This window comes from Ovis aries, chromosome 2 (assembly GCF_016772045.2).
Source record: "Ovis aries strain OAR_USU_Benz2616 breed Rambouillet chromosome 2, ARS-UI_Ramb_v3.0, whole genome shotgun sequence".
Taxonomy (NCBI): Eukaryota; Metazoa; Chordata; class Mammalia; order Artiodactyla; family Bovidae; genus Ovis; species Ovis aries.
The window spans coordinates 178998562-179019410 of record NC_056055.1 but is presented as its reverse complement, the minus strand read 5'-3'; the positions used below and the strand labels follow the sequence as shown (position 1 = coordinate 179019410).

General features: G+C 36.9%; 1 protein-coding gene across 1 annotated transcript in view; it reads right to left on the bottom strand.

The window, feature by feature from the left end:
• ACTR3 (actin related protein 3) overlaps positions 1-20849 on the bottom strand; it is a 53162-nt gene that overhangs the window by 23924 nt on the left and 8389 nt on the right. The window contains exon 2 of the mRNA XM_015093450.4: positions 2250-2305. Coding sequence (XP_014948936.2) covers positions 2250-2305 — 56 coding nt within the window. The remainder of the gene's footprint in view (positions 1-2249; positions 2306-20849) is intronic.

Below are 20849 nucleotides of genomic sequence, written 5' to 3'. Positions count from 1 at the left end.
CATAAGACAATGAAAACTAAAATTGCAAATTTTGGCAGAAAGATGAAATAGAGAAAGAATACAATGGTGATGAGAAACAAAAGTTTAAAATATCAAAATTACATGGGCTTCCAACTAAGACTTAATACAGCACTTAAGAATATAACCAAAAGCAAATTTTGTAAGAATCTTGAGTTAACACATCAGGAATCTCCTGAAATAAATGTTTTAATCACAATACAATGCCTTATAAAAAATTACAAATTAAGAGATTACAAAATCAGCATTTTAAGAGTTGAGTTGTGTGCCCCCAAAAAGATATGTTTAGGTCCTAATTCTTACCACCTCAGAATGTGACCTTATTTGGAAATAGGGTCTTTCAAGTTAAAATGAGGTTATTAGGATGGGCTACAATCCAATGACTGGTGATCTTATAAAAATATAGAATTGGGGCATATCCATGCGCAGAAGAAAAACAATGTGAAGACACATAGGGTTGGCTACGTGACTGGAGTGATGCACACAGAAGCCAAAGAATGCCAAGGACTGTCAGGAAACACCAGAAGTTTTAAGAGCTAAGATTTCTCCCCTAGAGCTGTCAGCAAGATCATGGCCCTGTTAACACCTTGATTCTGGACTTCTTGCTTGCAGTACTACAAGTTTCTGTTGTTTTAAGCCATCTGGCTTTTGGTACTTTGCCTTGGCGGCCTTGGGAAACTAATATAAGCACACACGTGGAATAAAACTAAACTCAAACATAACTAACATCAAGTAACAGTTTGCAAAAGTACTCTATTTTAGTCAGCAACAGAGCCAATATTTGTCATTAAAATCTTAAACTATCAATATATTGATATGTAAAGCTGGGACAAAAGTGAAAAAAAGCAAATCTGTCCCTCCATGTAGATAACAAATATACTTGAATAGAGGATAAAAACAACAGTACTACAAATTAACACCACTATATTCCTATGAATAAGTTATTTCATCAGTGTCAGCTAAAAGCCATTCCATGTATTGAAGCATCAGATTTAGGTAATAACCTAAATTCACAGATAATCAATCCCTAGAAAAATATATCAAAAGTTTATCAGAAGTGCAAAAGTCAAACAGGTCTGTTTCTAGAGAATGAAATAAATATATAATAGCTCCCCCTTTAGAGATAACTTTGACACATCTTCACACATTTAACTTTGTTCTTGCCATACATAAACAATAAAACTACTCGTTCATGTCCAATGAGTGCCCAACTGAGTCCAGAGATCTGTAGTTCAGGCAAGTCTAGGAATTTCTACATTGTTCTCAATATCACAGACTCTGAATCCTAAGGAATTTCTACATTGTTCTCAATATCACAGACTCTGAATCCTAAGCTGCTTTCACTATTCTCTGTATGTTTATCTTTCCGTTTCCTTCTCATTTTCATAAATCAGTAAGAATACACAAAAATATTCAGTCACACAAATACTAGTGATACTTCCAAAATTAAACCACCTAGAAGTTAGCACCACCAAGGAATGGCTGAAAAAGTTTGTCATCTGATATGCTGAAGTCTTAACCTGGCGGTAGGTCAGGTAGTTGAGAAATGTTACTATACAATGTGCAAAAGGTGACCATCTAACATTCAGATGTCCAAAATATGTCCATCAGGGACCAGGTACATAGCCCAGGCTAACAAATAAGAGCACAAATAAACCAAGTCTGAGAGTATTTTTAAAAAACATCTGAAAGATAAATTATTGAAACTGGACAGTCAGTTAAAGTGAAGTTAACAAACATAAGCCAGAACAAAAATAACCTAAGTAAGGTTATAAAGTATTCGAGAACAGCTGAAGTCTGCATCTCTAAAGATAAGATGCCATCCTTATTTTGAAGATGGGCTTTTGTTAGGGATGTCAACAAGCACAAGCCCTGCAAAAATCATGAGCACAAACCAAAGGATGGTCTTTGTAGCTGTGTGATGAGAAATGCATTACTTAATAGTAACACACACACATTACTAATAGCAATATCCTCAAAGCAGATTCCCAGCTTATTCATTTTGTCTTTGAAAAAGTATTTGGTAGATTTAGTAAATGAAGAGCTAAAAAGAGATTTGAAATAAATGGTCAGAGATATGGAAATTAGGCCACACTTAGAACTTGGCAAATCATGTTTCTAAAGCACTAAATCTTACAGAATGTTGAAATGATTATTTACTTATTTTTTTTTACTTTTATCAAGAAAAAGATATTCAGTCAGCTTACTTATGATTTAAAAGAAATACTTACAGGAAGGGATGATAAACTGTGGTTCTGTATTTCCAGCATATCCTAATTTTGTATACCTGAAAAACAAAACAAAAAGAATTTTATAAGTATTTCACTAATATCTTGCAATTTATGAATTTAATTCTTAGAATTCTATGTTATAAAGTAAGATTCCATTCTGGGTGAATATTATACAAAATCCCATAGCTTCAATTATGGCAAACCACTTCAGTATTCTTGCCTTGAGAACCCCATGAACAGTATGAAGCTTTTTGCCTTTTCAAAATGATAGGATACTAAAGAGGAACTCCCCCGGTCAGTAGGTGCCCAATATGCTACTGGAGATCAGTGGAGAAATGACTCCAGGAAGAATGAAGGGATGGAGCCAAAGCAAAAACAATAGGCAGCTGTGGATGTGACTAATGATAGAAGCAAGGTCCGATGCTATAAAGAGCAATATTGCATAGAAAACTGGAATGTCAGGTCCATGAATCAAGGCAAATTGGAAGTGGTCAAACAAGAGATGGTAAGAGTGAACATCGACATTCTAGGAATCAGCGAACTAAAATGGACTGGAATGGGTGAATTTAACTCAGATGACCATTATATCTACTACTGTGGGCAGGAATCACTCAGAAGAAATGCAGTAGCCATCATGGTCAACAAAAGAGTCCGAAATGTAGTACTTGGATGCAATCTCAAAAACGACAGAATGATCTCTGTTCGTTTCCAAGGCAAACCATTCAATACCACAGTAATCCAAGTCTATGCCCCAACCAGTAACACTGAAGAAGCTGAAGAGAACAGTTCTATGAAGACCTACAAGACCTTTTAGAACTAACACCTAAAAAAGATGTCCTTTTCATTATAGGGGACTGGAATGCAAAAGTAGGAAGTCAAAGAACACCTGGAGTAACAGGCAAATTTGGCCTTGGAATACGGAATGAAGCAGGGCAAAGGTTAATATAGTTTTGTCAAGAAAATGCACTGGTCTTAGCAAACACCTTGTTCCAACAACACAAGAGAAGACTCTACACATGGACATCACCAGATGGTCAACACCAAAATCAGATTGATTATATTCTTTGCAGCTAAAGATGGAGAAACTCTATACAGTCAACAAAAACAAGACCAGGAGCTGACTGTGGCTCAGATCATGAACTCCTTATTACCAAATTCAGACTTAAATTGAAGAAAGTAGGGAAAACTGCTAGACCATTCAGGTGTGACCTAAATCAAATCCCTTATTATTATACAGTGGAAGTGAGAAATAGATTTAAGGGCCTAGATCTGATGGATAGAGTGCCTGATTAACTATGGAATGAGGTTCGTGACGCTGTACAGGAGACAGGGATCAAGACCATCCCCATGGAAAAGAAATGCAAAAAAGCAAAATGGCTCTGGGAAGGCCTTACTAATAGCTGTGAAAAGAAGAGAAGCAAAAAGCAAAGGAGAAAAGGAAAGATATAAGCATCTGAATGCAGAGTTCCAAAGAATAGCAAGGAGATAAGAAAGCCTTCTTCAGCGATCAACGCAAAGAAATAGAGGAAAACAACAGAATGGGAAAGATTAGAGATCTCTTCAAGAAAATTAGAGATACCAAGGGAACATTTCATGCAAAGATGGACTTGATAAAGGACAGAAGTGGTATGGACATAACAGAAGCAGAAGATATTAAGAAGAGGTGGCAAGAATACACAGAAGAACTGTACAAAAAAGATCTTCAAGACCCAGATAATCACAATGATGTGATCTAGAGCCAGACATCCTGGAATGTGAAGTCAAGTGGGCCTTAGAAAGCATCACTATGAACAAAGCTAGTGGAGGTGATGGAATTCCAGTGGAGCTATTTCAAATCCTGACAGAGGATGCTGTGAAAGTGCTTCACTCAATATGCCAGCAAATTAGGAAAACTCAGCAGTGGCCACAGGACTGGAAAAGGTCAGTTTTCATTCCAATCCCAATGAAAGGCAATGCCAAAGAATGCTCAAACTGCTGCACAATTGCACTCATCTCACATCCTAGTAAAGTAATGCTCAAAATTCTCCAAGCCAGGCTTCAGCCAATACGTGAACCGTGAACTCCCTGATGTTCAAGCTGGTTTTAGAAAAGGCAGAGGAACCAGAGATCAAATTGCCAACATCAACTGGATCGTGGAAAAAGCAAGAGAGTTCCAGAAAAACATCTATTTCTGCTTTACTGACTATGCCAAAGCCTTTGACTGTGTGGATCACAATAAACTGTGGAAAATTCTGAAAGAGATGGGAATACAGACCACCTGACCTGCCTCTTGATGAATCTGTATGCAGGTCAGGAAGGAACAGTTAGAACTGGACATGGAACAACAGACTGGTTCCAAATAGGAAAAGGAGTACGTCAAGACTGTATATTGTCACCCTGCTTATTTAACGTATATGCAGAGTACATCATGAGAAACTCTGGGCTGGAAGAAACACAAGCTGGAATCAAGATTGCCAGGAGAAATATCAATAACCTCAGATAAGCAGATGACACCACCCTTATGGCAGAAAGTGAAGAGGAACTAAAAAGCCTCTTGATGAAAGTGAAAGAGGAGAGTGAAAAAGTTGGCTTAAAGATCAACATTCAGAAAACGAAGATCATGGCATCTGGTCCCATCACTTCATGGGAAATAGATGGCTAAACAGTGGAAACAGTGTCAGACTTTATTTTTTGGGCTCCAAAATCACTGCAGATGGTGATTGTAGCCATGAAATTAAAGATGCTTACTCCTTGGAAGAAAAGTTATGACCAACCCAGATACATATTCAAAAGCAGAGACATTACTTTGCCGACTAAGGTCCATCTAGTCAAGGCTTTGGTTTTTCCAGTGGTCATGTATGGATGTGAGAGTTGGACGGTGAAGAAGGCTGAGCGCCAAAGAATTGATGCTCTTGAACTGTGGTGTTGCAGAAGACTCTGGAGAGTCCCTTGGACTGCAAGGAGATCCAACCAGTCCATTCTGAAGGAGATCCATCCTGGGATTTCTTTGGAAGGAATGATGCTAAAGCTGAAACTCGAGTACTTTGGCCACCTCATGCGAAGAGTTGACTCATTGGAAAGGACTCTGAGGCTGGGAGGGATTGGGGGCAGGAGGAAAGGGGACGACAGAGGATGAGATGGCTGGATGGCATCACTGACTAAATGGACCTGAGTCTGAGCAAACTCCGGGAGTTGGTGATGGACAGGGAGGCCTGGCGTGCAGCGATTCACGGGGTCACAAAGAGTCAGACACGACTGAGTGACTGAACTGAATTGAACTGAAGTTTCAAAATTATAAGTACCCATAGCTTTTATTTGTTATTTGTATTTCAACTGTTTTACAAAACTGCTATCTCTTATATTACCAAAGGGTGATTAAGCCTCTGATAAAATAATATATAGTTCCATATGAGATCAATGATTTTAACAGTGTAACTCTAGATATGGAAGAAGCAACAAGAGGGAATATTTTCTAGGATCGAAAGGCTAGTAATACAGGTGGTGCAAAGAATTTTGGATACTGTTTTACGACCTAGTCCAATAAGAGAACACCGAGTGGCCTATAAGCAATATCTCTGCCAGACTTGGGAATGAGCATTCTCAGCACAACAGGACGAAATGGCAGCCTCAGATCACAGTCAAATTTATGACATGAAGGGACCCTGCCAACTGGAAACTGGCAATTGCCATCTACCTCTACAAAGATTAAATCATGGCCACTGCAGCTGCTGACCTCAACATCACTGAAAGATTAGGGTGGAGATCAGGAATCAGGCACTCTGTGCTCTGGAAAAACTGGCAGAACAGGCCTTCAGAGAGTTGGATATCTTCAGGAGAAGATTTTGAGTCCCAATTCCTGCATCCTCTCATACACAGAGAAACACTAACATTGTTAAAGATGATATCTGCTTTGGCTAATAAGAAAAATATTAAAAGTCAAAATAGAGCAACTATGGTTCAGACATCCAAGGAAATAACGAGGTGACACAATGGGTGTAATTTCAGACTAGTCTTTGCATTGCTAACAAGTTGAGTTTTCTGAGATGTGTCAGGCTTGGATGCCACTGGACATTATCAAACAGTATCTGCTGGCAGCTAGTAACTACAATCTTACTTTTTATAAAGCTAGGCAACTGGCTACTTGGCTATTAACCATTAAAACTAAGCAGGAGTCTATGGGGCTTTAGGGTCTTTCTTTGTCCCATTTCTTCCCAGGTGGCTCAGTGGTAAAGAATTTGCCTCCCAAGGAAGGAATGAGTCAGGAAGATCCCCTGGAGGAGGAAATGGCAACCCCCTCCAGTATTCTTGCCTGGAAAATCCCATGGACAGAGGAGCCTGAAGGGCTAGAGTCTATGGGGTCACAAAGAGTCAGACACGATTGAGTAACTGAGTACACATAGCTTTTCATAAGAAACTGCACTTCTAGAAATTGATCCTATAGGGATATTCATAACGTACAAAATAACATATAATAAGGTGTTTCATTACAATCTTGCGTATAAAAGCAAAAGTGAAAATAAGGGCCATCAAATGAGAAGCTAATTACATATGCTGTTTAAACCACAGAATATTAGGTACCTATTCAAAAAGTGATTGAAAAAGCTCTTTATGTACAGATATGGAACAATCTCCAAAATGCTTTTGTTAACTGAACAAAATCAAGGTACCGAACACTTGTGAAAAAGTAAAGGGTACAGGTAAAACATATTTCACTGTATAAGCAGAGAATATCTCTGGAAGAGATTAAGAAATTCGTAATTTTGGTTGTCTCTAGAGAACAGAACTAAGTAACAGGCAAGGGTAAAAAGGTTTTTTTTATCACATATTATTTCATACCATTTGAATTCATTACTATTCAAAAAAAAAGGTATAAATTTTATAGTGTTTGCCATAATAGATTCAACCTACAGTCTTACAATGGCTTTCTGGTGACTCAGCAGTAAAGCCAATGCAGAAGACATGGGTTTGATCCCTGGGTCGGGAAGATCCCTTGTAGAAGAAAATGGCAACCAATCCAGTATTCTTGGGAAATCCCATGGACAGAGGAGCCTGGCCAGCTACAGTCCACAGGGTCACAAAAAGACTTGGATGCGATTTAGCGACTAATCAACAACATCTTACATTAACAAAATAACAACAAGGATGTCTAGAAAAGCGGAGCTTCCACAAGCAGCATGTTGGGGGCTACTTAGGAGACAGCTGGATACTTTCTGGCTATAAGCAGGCTTTAAAAAGAAAGTATTTACATTACAATATTCTGAGAAACACACTCCACAGAGAGTTTGACTCCATATTCAAACAATGCTAAACAGTAGGTAAATTACTGTGATATTCTTGGATTTTAATAGTTTCAGCAGAAATATTTTTAATATGATGGGAAGATCTCTCTTTGGGGTACATTTTAGCCCCCAAACTAAGTTCAAGATCTGAAAGTGCTAAACAGACTAAAACATTAAAAATAAGGGGAAAACATAAACTGTTCACAATGTGATACTGCTCCACTGACCAAATCTCTACAAAGATTCCATACTGTATATGTTATAAAAATAAATAAAACTTCTTTGCAGGACATACAAAAGACCCCCTTTAATATTTGGTTCCTGACAACCTCTTCTAGCAGCCCTGACACCACACCACACTACCAAACCATAAAAATACTAACAATTTCCCAAAAGACCAACTCATGCCATGTCAAAGAGCCACTATCAACACTGTTCCAGGTTATATACCATTGCTTTTATATGAAAACTTTCACAACCTCCCACATAGTCAATTACCTCTGCCCTTGTGAGTACAAGTATCATTTACTAATAATTTCTAAGTCTTAATTCCTTCATTTATAAAATAAAGTGCACTAACTCATGACTGTTCAGGGTATTTAATAGGAGAACAAGGTAAACCATTAAGCACAGCACCTGTCATAAAGGACACACTTACTTAATACATGTCAACTCTAATTACTCTTTTCGTGCATTCTCTCCAAAATTTCCATTCCCCAATAATCAGATAAAGGCCATGCAGATATCTGAACTTTTAAATACTTATCAGTTCAGTTGCTCAGTCGTGTCTGACTCTTTGTGACCCCATGAACTGCAGCATGTCAGGCCTCCCTGTCCATTACCAACTCCCAGAGTCTACCCAAACCCATGTCATGTCCATTGAGTCAATGATGCCAGCCAACCATCTCATCCTCTGTCGTCCCCTTTTCCTCCTGCCCGCAATCCCTCCCAGCATCAGTGTCTTTTCAAATGAATCAGCTCTTCGCATCAGGTGGCCTAAGTATTGGAGTTTCAGCTTCAACATCAGTCTTTCCAATGAACACCTAGGACTGATTTCCTATAGGATGGACTGGTTGGATCTCCTTGCAGTCCAAGGGACTCTCAAGTCTTCTTCCACACCACAGTTCAAAAGCATCAATTCTTCAGCTTATCACTATGATACAAATTATCCCTGTATTCATAAATAAAAGTTAGTCTGTAGAAGATTTTTCAGATTAGTGCTTATATCTATTTTTTCAATGCTTTCACTGCCTTTTTTTCTTTAAAGGTAAGAAGTCGATTTATTTAGAGCGAAACATACTTCAGACAGAGTGTGAGCCATCTCAAAGGCAAGACTGGCCTTGGGAAAAACATACTCCACAGACAAGAGTGTGGGTTGTCGCAGAGGGCTAATGCCCACATTTTTTATACTTCTAAATCAGTCTCTTCTTAATGTAAAACCTTCAATTGTGGTAGAATAGAACTCCTGTAATAGATGGAGGTCAGCATGATTGAACCACTTGCTCACACCCTCTGGTTTGGGTACAAAAAAGTAAGAATTATTCAAACGCACAAAACCACCATCAACTAATATGAATAATCTGTTCCCACTGAACTCACTAAAACTAACAGTAACCTACTTGAAGTAAGAGGGTATGTGTGTGTGCTCAGTCGCTCAGTAATTTTGTGACCCCACAGATGGTAGCCTGGCAGGCTCCTCTGTCCATGGAATTTCGCAAGCAAGAATACTGGAGAGGGTTGCCATTTCCTACTCCAGGGGATACTCCCGACCCATGGAATCGAACCACCTCTCTTATACTTCCTGCATTGGCAGGCAGATTCTTTACCACTGCACCACCTAGGAAGCAGGATAAAGTAGAGGCTACCATGACACTGAAAGGAAGAGGGCCAACGGTATATCTTGTCCCACCCCATTCAGAGGAAAAAAAGAACTACTTTAACCTTATCAAAACAAAGACTTGGTTAAAACAAGTTAGTCTAAAGCTGCCTGAGGCTATAAAACCCTAAAAGACACTACTGTCTTACGGACACAGTGGAAAAATAAATACTAATTATTCTTTCATCCAGTCTCTTCCATTTTATTCCCAAAGCTGTTCAAGCAATTATACACAACAATACCCTAACAGAACAGAATGACTTTCTTCCAGTTCTATGACCCTGACAAAGGAGGATAATCTCCCTAAAAAGTCACTGCCTAACAGAAATCTTCAAATGAGGCTCTATGATCCACAAGATTAAGAACTTGTTTCTGCGTCTATAAAATGATCCACTGTAAATAGTTCGTAAAGTACCTTGTAGATAAAAAATTATGACTCTGACTCCTTCGGCTAAGTATTAAGATTCTCCAAAATAACCCTCAATTCAACTTTAAAAGTGTCTCCCATCACTTCCATGAACCCAACTCAAAGCCCACTGTACCTATTACTCATTTTCCCCTACATGACTTGCACATTCCCCCTCACATATTATCTGTGCTCTCACTGCACCCTCTCAAAGACCTCAGGTCACAGCTTAGGAGTCTTCCATGAAGCCTTTCCTGATCATTTTAATTAAGAGTCATCCTTTCCTTCAATTAAACTTCTCTCAATCACTCGATGAACATATATATACAAGCCTATGTTATTTTTATGTGTGTAAATACCATTTCCCAAGAATAACAGTAAGAAACTTGAAGCAGAAACCACATTACCATAAGAAACTTCCATTTAACAAGTTCACCAGGTAAATCAATACTCCATTCCTGGTCAAAGTAAAATTCCCTAGGTTGAGCATATTCAGCAATAATCTACTCTCAAAACAAACACCGAAAGAAGGATATAATAAACGTAATACAAAAGCCAAGACATAATCAAAACAAGTGTGTTCTTCCCCCAAACATGAATGTAACTACAGATAATATATCAACTATATGGATACATGGTAACATTTAATCATTTCTATTAAATTTAAAACAATCTAGCAAAATAATTTTTTAACTGGGGGAATGGGAGGAACAGCAGCCAAATACATTTACTAATGTTCTACTTGGAGTAGGAAATGGCAACCCACTCCAGTATTCTTGTCTGAAAAATTCCAAGGACAGAGGAGCCTGGGGGGCTACAGTCCTAGGGGAGCCTGGGGGGCTACAGTCCTGGGGGGCTACAGTCCTGGAAAACCTGGGGGGGGGCTACAGTCCATGGGGTGGCAAATGGTAGGACACGACCAAGCAACTGAACACACATACACAATGTTCTACTGCCCTGGATTTAAATAATACCCCCAAAGAACAAAATCATCTAGTCTAGATATACCAGATATAGACCACTATATAATAATATTTGAGATTATCATAGAGGACAGTATTTTCACCCATTTTTAAGAAATTTAAGGGGAAATGTCCTAGTTTATGTAATTTTACAACTTGTTTAGCTTCTAAAAAGCTTTCCAACCCTTTACATATCAATGCATAGAAGATACAGTAATATTTGTAGAGCACATATAAATAAACTGGAGGGGATTTGAGAATATAGCTGTAAGAGGTTTGCTTTAAAACTTCACTTAAATTTTCTTTATATAAATATAAGAAAAAAATTAGGAAAGACTTTAAGTACTAAATTTGTTTAGAACTTTCAAATATAAACTTGCTTTTCATTAACCTAATATTAAATATAATCAGGTTTTTCACTTGAAATGACTGATTTAAGGTATTTTTACAATGAGCTGTCAAAATTCTCCAGCCACCACAGAGAAGAAACACTGTGTAAGTAGATGCCAAAGTTTCTCTCATTTTTTTCTAACTCAAAGAAACTCCCTTCTCACAATTAATTCAATTTTTATAGTAAAGGAAACATTTCAAATCAAACCTTTTCATATTAAGAATTTCTCTGGACCCAATACAAAATAAAGAGTTAAAAGTTTAAAAAAAAAATAGGCATACACACTTTCCTCTCTTAGTTATAATACTGTTCCTTAGACTTAAAAACAAATACTGACCAAATATCACAGCACACCATTTCTAACCTTATATTTACAAGGTAAATTTTTGTTTTAAATTCATAGATTCTGTCAGTACACTTTATTTTTCCACAGCCCTTGCAATTTTCTACTAAGTTTTCGGGGTGTTCAAAAAGTCACTTATATAATTAAGCATGTTAGGAAAATAACAGTTAACTAAATTATACTTAATTTCAGACATTCACACACATAAACACATCAAAATCTTTCTAAACTTCCCTTGTAACAGGGAAGAACAAATCTGACTCCATATTAGAGATGTTCCTTTTATATACTTTATTAATCTTTGTGCTTTGTCTCCTATGCTTAGTCATGCTAGCTCCGCACTTTGGTAAAAATAAAAAAATGTTGCCTATTATCTGAAATATACAGGATAACAGATTCTCAAGGCTTCTTTGACCTTTTAGAGTATAATACCTCCTTATTCATACAGAGATAAAAAGTTGCAGAAATCCTTGCCTTATTAGAGGCTTAGACAAATAACCTGATGTATGTGAACAGCTGCCAACATACCACTCCATCATTTTGCCTTTAAAAGTGCCTTGCTGAAACCTTTCAAGGAGCTAAGGGTTTGTATGGCACAAGGTACCAGTCTCCTTGCATGGCCCTGCAATAAACCTTTCTCTGCTCCAAACTCAATGTTTCGGTTCATTTGGCCTCACTGCTCGGTAACACCTTCAGAAAAAAAATCTTCCTTCAGACAGACATGAGATTAAATAGCTTGGATTTTTCTTAAATTTGCCATCTGGATAACATTATTTGGTACAGGACTCAGACATGGGTCAAACTTGCACAATAGCAAGCTATTTATTCAAATCCACCTACAGATCCATATGATTGCTATCAAAATTCCAACAATTTTGGGGGGAGAAATGGAAAATCAATTCGAAAATTCACATGGAATCTCAAGGGACTATGAATAGCTAAAACAATCCTGAAAAAGAACAAAGTTGGAGGTCTCACACTTCCTGATTTCAAACTTACAGTAACCAAAGCTGTGTGGCCTGACAGACATATAGACCAACTGGAATAGCAGAAAGCCTGGAAATAAACCCTGCCATATACAGTTGAATAATTTTTGACAAGGGCGCCAAAACTACTGAGTGAAAGGACAGTCTTTTCAACAAATGGTGCTATGAAAACTGGAAATCAATTAATGAACATGGACTTTAATCTTATACCACATACAACTCAAAATAAATCAAAGACCTACATGTAAACACTAAAACTAGAAGGTGTTGACAACAAGGGAAAGAAAGGAGGAGGAAATAAAGGAAGGAAAGGTAAAAGACACTAACTACTTAAGAAAAAGAAATATAAATGGCTACAAACAAAAAGATGCTTAACTCCACAGGGCTTAAAAAAAGAAAAGCAAATTTAAAGTACACTGAGATAAATTTCATACATTTCTAGTTGAAATGACAGAAAATCAAAATCATTTGTAAACAGCCACTTTAGAAAACAGTTAAACATTCATTTACTATATGATCCAGCGATTCTACTTCTAGGTATACACCCAAGAAAAATAAAAACATATGTCTGCACAAAGATATGGGCACATTTGTTCACAAGAGCATTATTTGTGATGCCCCAAAACTGGAAGCAAAGCATATATTCATCAACAAGAGAACAACTAGAAAAAGGTTGGTTAATTCATACACACCAAAATTATATTAATATGAATAATCAGGAAAATGTAACCCATTTTCCAAGGAAAAGACATTCAACAGAAGATGAAATAATTCAATGTTAGAATTATCAGATAAAGCCATGAAAGCAGCTGTAACTATCACAGTGAAGTGGTAATGACTGATAATAAATAACAAAGAAACTCTAAAACTGTAAAAAGAGCAAATGGAAATAACAGAACTGAAAAATGCAATGCCAGGTACAAAAAGTTCTCTGAATGAGCAAAGCAAAATAGAGACAACAGAGGAAATAATCAGTGAACTTGAAGGCAAATCAGTAAAAATTATCCAATCTGAAAAGAGAGAGGAAAAACATTAAAAAGATAGACAGAGAAAAGAACAGACCCCCAGAGACTTAGGGAACAAAAAATGAAAGGTGACACAATGAAGTTTCTGAAGAGTGGGAAGGAGGAAGATGGGAGGGAAGTGGGCAGGGTAGCAGAGAGGGAGGGGAGAAACACAGAAAAAAACACAAAGAAACCTTAGGGATGTCATAATTAAACTACTAAAAATCAAAGATAAAGAAAAATCTTAAAAGTAGCCAGAGAAAAATGCCCCAATAACAGGAACAAAAAATTTAAATTGCTGCTAAGTCACTTCAGTCATGTCCAACTCTGTGCGACCCAAGAGACGGCAGCCCACCAGGCTCCCCCGTCCCTGGGATTCTCCAGGCAAGAACACTGGAGTAGGTTGCCATTTCCTTCTCCGATGTGTGAAAGTCAAAGTAAAGTCGCTCAGTCGTGCCCGACTCTTCGCAACCCCATGGACTGCAGCCTACCAGGCTCCTCCGTCCATGGGATTTTCCAGGCAAGAGGACTGCAGTGGGGAGCCATCACCTTCTCCTATTATGAGAAACAATGCAAGTCAAAAAACAGTGAAGTAATATTCCTCAAGTCTGAAAGAGGTACAAAAATAGTCAACCCAGAAATCTTTGAGAGTGAAAATATCCTTCAACAATGAAAGTGAAATAAAGACATTTTTCTGTAAAAGAAAACCCACTGCCATCAAACCTGAGCTAAAAAAAGTTCTTTAGGCTGAGGGGAAATGACACCAGACGGGAAACTGTGGTATTAATGAAAAACATTAGAAATGGCAAACTGGTAAATGAGACTTTTTTCTGCTTAATTTTTGACATACTTTTGAGTATTTAAGTCAAAAATTAAATTGTTTTGTGGGGTTATAGTAACACCTATGATAACTATACCATAGAAGGACAGTAAGGTAGAGGGAATGGCAAGAGAGTTAGTATTGATAAATCTACAGAGATGCAAGGGTTCTACTCTGCATAAAGTTTTAAATTATTCACTCTAAGTAAAAAATAAAATGGCATACCCAAATCCAACTATACTAATTGTTACATTAAATGTAATAGACTATATTCTCCAATTAAAGGGGATAGACAATCAGAATAGATGAAAGAAAAAGGAAGAGAAGAAAGGAAGAAAGAGAGAGCGAGGGAGCCCCAAGTATATATTGTCTGCATGGTACACACTTTAAAAAGATGGATGAAGGGCAAATAGTAGGCATAAGTCTGAAGTGGCTATATTAACATCAAATGAAACTTTTAAGAAAAAGAGTAATACCAAAGATAGAGAAGTTTTATGATCATATAGTGATAAATTCATCAAGAAGACGTAACAGTCTTAAATGTATGTGCCTATTAACAGTTAAATGTCAAGCATGGATTAGCAGGGGCTTCCCTTGTGGCTCAGCTGGCAAAGAATATACCTGCAATGGGGGAGACCTAAGATTGATCCCTGAATTGGGATGATCCCCTGGAGAAGGGAAAGACTACTCACTCCAGTATTCTGGCCTGGAGAATTCCATGGACTGTGTAGTCCATGGGGTCACAAAGAGGTGGACACAACTGAGCGACTTGCACACACATACATGGATTAACAGTACAAAAAACCAAGGCTCTGCTTTTCAGAACACCTCAATGAATTTCACTGGTTTGAAGACTACTCCTCAACAAGCTATGTATGATCTGATGCCTATTTACCTTCTCAGACTCATCTAGATACCCACAGTTCTCTTTCTTAATCCTCATCTCCTGCAATACACTCTGTTATGTCTGAAGCAGAAAGAATAACTATTATAAAGTCTTGAAAACTGTATTTGGGAACAGAAACATAAATCCTAGCACTTATAAATGCTCTATCCTCTCTTCATTGTTGTTTTTGTTTTATCCTAATCATTTCTTTCTTCAAAGGTCCTTTTCAAATCTTCCATTTTCATCAATCCTTTTGGAAACATTTGATTTTCACAGCATGATTCCCAGGCAAATTAGTAAGAGTCCTAAAGCGTTCCAACTTGCTATTTCTTAATAAATGATGTGTGTGTATGTATGTGCCTGTGCATGTACATGAATATGTATTTTAGTATTAATTACATTACACTGTTACTTTAAAATGTCTCAAAAATACTTTCAAACCTAGTTCTAAACAGGGAAAGATACATGTTGTGAATACCCTGATATTTTCATGTCAAGTATTTTTTTCAACTGTGAACAAAAATTTATACATACATGTAGAGTAGAAATAAAATTACACATCAAGAGTAATTCTATTATATAGTGCTAGAATATACATACACAGTTTCTTTTGAAAGTCTACAGAAGAAATAGTAAAGTCTGATTACTTACATCCTGCTATTTGCAGGATGTCAGAATTTTGTTTTTCAAAATAACACTTGTCTTAAATAGTCCTAACCATACACATAAATTATTTTTAAAAGAATTTCGGAATAAGTAACACTAGCACATGATAAAAATTTCAATAAATAAAACAGGAAGTACTAAAGTTAGTAGCTCTACCACACAAAAAGCTTCCCTACAAGGCTGATCTACTAACCAGTCTGTTGTGACCCCTAGAGTCAATCATTTATGTATTCCAGAGATAATTCGCACATAGGCATATAAATTAAATTACTTTAATTTAAAACATGTCACTGGGTTACCTGGGTAGTGAAATCATGACTCTTCTTTAAGCTTTCCTATACTTAGAAAAAGAAAGTGTCATTTCAAATGGTTTTTAAAGAGACCATAAAATGAAAAATTCAAAGCTATACTAAGTTTATGAAATTGACAAGGGCAATATAATACTGAGAAAAATTAAACCAAATTTTTTCCTTTGTGGCCCAGGGAAGCAAGTTAAATATACAGAAAAACCTCCCTGGACTGTGGTAGCTATGAGAAAAAATCTACAATGCTAGTTTTGAGCAGCAAGGTTAGAAACTGCTTTTGAGAAAGGAATATAATAAAAGAGAGTTCAAAAGCACTTCTGAAATTATATCAAAGTGACTAGAAGAACAGTAGTGGTAATGTAATCAAGTCAGGAGTGAGGGAAGACCTGGACTGATAGAAATGAACAGCAAAAAAAAAAAGAATTTTATACAGAAAATGGTTAATTTATTGTAGTCCTGAATGCTTCTGGGCAGGGGAAAAGTGGGCTTGAGGAGAGTCATTTATAATGTTCTCTTATTCTTAAAAAACAAAGAGATGAAACAAATATAAAATTTTACCAGGTAATGATTCTGATAAATAGGGGTATATGTTATATTATTCACTATATCTTTCTAAAAGGAATAAATTTATTTATGAAAGAATATTTTTAAACAGTGAAATCAGTGATGCTTGTAATATAAAAACAATAGCACCCCACATGTTGGGTATTACTTTTAATTCTACAAATTCATGTTTCCTTATTAAAAACATAAGTTGACAAAAGTACTTTTTTTTACTTAATACAATGGTTCATTGTTCTTTTTGTTTTGAAAAACATATCACAGGAAAAACTACTTAAAGATCTCAATTAGTTGCTGACATTAAGCCATTAAATGAGAATATTAAATAGAATCTTTGAAAAAAAAATCACATTTCAAAAATGAAATGGATAGAAAGCTAGGACAAAAATCATTCCAGAAAAGAATAAACTGAATTTATTATACTAAGTATGGTGTACTTGACTCTATAGACTACATAAGGGAAAAACAGCAGTAGAGTTTTAACTGTAAATGTTTCAACAATTTTAAACCATACAACAAAACAAATAAAAGACCCTAGACCCTAGAACTTTAGAGTGCAAAGAACCTGAATAACTTAGTACAATCCATTTTCCAAAATTTCTTAGTAGTGAGAACCATTAATTTAAAGTTGAAAGAATTTTACCTCAGTACGAATGATCAGCTTCCACCTTTAATATGTTATAAAAACAAAGTAAAGCATACACAGAGAAATTTTTACAAAATAAATAAATGATTTTCAAATTTTAAATGAAAAAAGAGGTATACAAATGAATCCCAATGTCAAATTTCATAATACCTCAATTCTCAGCTTAGCTATGGTTTTCTTTATACTTGTAGTGTTAAGGCATTTTCAGAACAAGAAGGTAATATCTAGTTAATAGGGAATGTTAGCTATAAAGACAACTACCGACTGTTTAAAGAGCATTTCCAATCTCCTCCAATGCTCTTCTCACTACATGAAAGTCACTATTTAACCTGACACAAAAACATGTACAAGACCGTTGATTGGAGGAATCTGGACTCCTAAATATCAACAGAAATATTCTTTCAATTCTTCTAGAGCTAAAACTTAGTACTTTTACACTAGCAGGGAGGTAAGAACACAGACCATAGAATCAAAAAGTCATGAGTGAAATGTCCACCATTTACTGTCGTATGATAAACTTCACTCCTAAGACTGTATTCCTAATCCACATTGCAAACGTGTATTAAGTCTAATACAAAATGTCTAATGTGTCTAAATGTGTATTGAGTCTAATACAAAAATTATTTTTACAGTCCTAGATTCTAAGGCTAGTTTTACTCTTCAGTTCAGTTCAGTCGTTCAGTCGTCTCCGACTCTTTGCGCCCCCATGAATCGCAGCACACCAGGCCTCCCTGTCCATCACCAACTCCCCGAGTTCACTCAGACTCACGTTCATCGAGTCAGTGATGCCATCCAGCCATCTCATCCTCTGTCGTCCCTTTCTCCTCCTGCCCCCAATCCCTCCCAGCATCAGAGTCTCTTCCAGTGAGTCAACTCTTCGCATGAGGTGGCCAAAGTACTGGAGTTTCAGCTTCAGCATCATTCCTTCCAAAGAAATCCCAGGGCTGATCTCCTTCAGAATGGACTGGGTGAATCTCCTTGCAGTCCAAGGGACTCTCCAGAGTCTTCTCCGACACCACAGTTCAAAAGCATCAATTTTTCGGTGCTCAGCCTTCTTCACAGTCCAACTCTCACATCCATACATGACCACTGGAAAACCAAAGCCTTGACTAGATGGACCTTAGTCGGCAAAGTAATGTCTCTGCTTTTGAATATGCTATCTAGGTTGGTCATAACTTTTCTTCCAAGGAGTAAGCGTTTTTTTACTCTTAGGTTCAACCATTTCATGTCTGTGTTTTATGCCATCATTAATGAGAAAGGAATTTTTAAATGCATCAATTATTTATCTTCAAATTACAGCTTAACAAATATGCTCATCTTCACTTTAAAGTTATATGTAATTAGACATCATTTCCTTAATTGAGCTGTCCTGTATTAACCAACAATTTTCAGTTTTATTATGTTAAATACAATATATGTCCTTATAATATTCGTGAGGCTAAATGAATAATTCTATGCTATGTAATTTACATGTGTTTCTGGTTAGTAAAATCAATGAACTGGTCACAAAGACCTCCCTATATATTTCATATTTGTTCAAAATTAGCAGTTCTGGGACATTCCTGGCAGTCCAATGGTTAAGAATTCAGCTTTCAATGCAGGGTACTTGGGTTTAGATCCCTGATCAGGGAATTAAGACCCCAGATGCAGAGGGCAACTGCCTGTACACTGCAACTAGAGGAACCCTCTTGGGGCCGTAACTAGGGAAAGCCTGTGCCCTGCAAGGAACCCCAGCACAGTCCTGCCTCGCTCACCAAAAAATATAGTTCTAAAGTAGAAATTTAGGACTTCCCTGGTTGTACAGTGGATAGCAATCCACCTGCCAATGCAGGGGACACCACTTAGATCCCTGGTCCAGAAGGATTCAACATGCCGCAGGCAACATAAGCCCATGCACCACAGCTACTGAGCCCACGTTCTAGAGCAAGCCAGCCCCAACTGTTGAAGCCCATGTGCCTAGAGCCTGTGCTCTGCAACAAGAGAAGCCACCGCAGTGAGAAGCCTGCCACCGCGATGGAGTAGCCCCCACTCCCCGCAACTAGGAAAGTTTCCAAGTAGCAATGATGACCCAGCGAAACCATATATAAACACATAGTATCCTTTAAATTTTTTAAATAAATAAATAAAAGTAGAAATTTACTTTTCTAAATACGTAACTTAAACTTTGAACACTATTCACAAAACTGGGTGAACAATTTAACTATCCCTGGTGAATATATCCCAAGTTAAGGTAGTACAGCAGTGGGCCCTGGAGTCAGACTGCCACAGGGCTCAATTCTAGACTACTACTTAACTGAGCAAGTTACTTAAGCTCACCATACCTCACATTCCTCATCTTTAAAAAGATAATTATAAATAGTACTCATTTAGCAAGGTTTCTGAAACTGTTATAAAAAGTTATCTCAGAAATAAAACCCTTACAAGGGCCCTGAAAGACATTTCTCAACTCTGGACCTCTGTTTAATTTGTAAATAAAGAGTGGATTAAATTATTTTTCAGTCTTTTTCAGCTCCAAAATTCTGTGTGAGTAATTAGGCACTTTTCTTAATTCACTAAAATGTAAGTGAAGTGTTACAAATACACATTAAATACTATTTTTATAGCCTCAAAGTAACCTAATTTTTTAAAGGTTTATAGCAGAAGAAAAAGTGCACTGTATTTAATTATACTCAACTCTAAAACTTTAAGTAGGCAAACATTTGTGTTTTACCATAGACCAATATTAAAAATATAGTTTATATTTTTAGACAGCTTCCAAACCAACTCTAAACTGTAAGGTATTTTGCATCCTGGTTCCCCTTTTGAAGACGTACCCTCCTTCTAGCAACTTTTCATTCACACTAATTACTATAACCGAAAAAGTGTTAAAAGACATTCTTCTCAAAAGTATCACACTTTCACAAAGGGCAAGAAGCCTTCAAGGAGAATGTTTAAAGATAAAACGCTCAGCATTGGAACAAATGAAGAAAATATTCTTTGAGGTATGGCTTATAAGTAGGAAGAAGAGAAGGAGTAAGAGTGAAAAAGAGTATGTAATCAGATATACTCAAGGCTGTTCTCTTCCTGGTTGCAAGGAGTATATAAGAATGACTTGTGTTTAAATGAACAGTTTGGGAAGCTTTTGAAAGAAAATTATTTAAATTCCATAAAATTTTGTCCTTTGAAAAAAATTAAGATACTATTTGTCTTTCTTCACTGGTATTAATCAGTTATGCAGGCACATTTTATATATTTTATGATATAAAGGCACACATAAAGATATAAAGCACTTTCTTGGTAGTGCTAGTGGTGAAGAATCTGTCTGCCAATGCAGTAGCCACAACAGATGCAGGTTCGATCCCTATGTCGGGAAGATCCCCTGGAGTAGGAAATGGCAACCTGCTCCAGTATTCTTGCCTGGAAAATTCTGTGGACAGAGGAGCCTGGAGAGCTACAAGCCCATGGTGCTGCAGTCAGACACAACTGAGTGACCAAGCACAAAACATAAAAC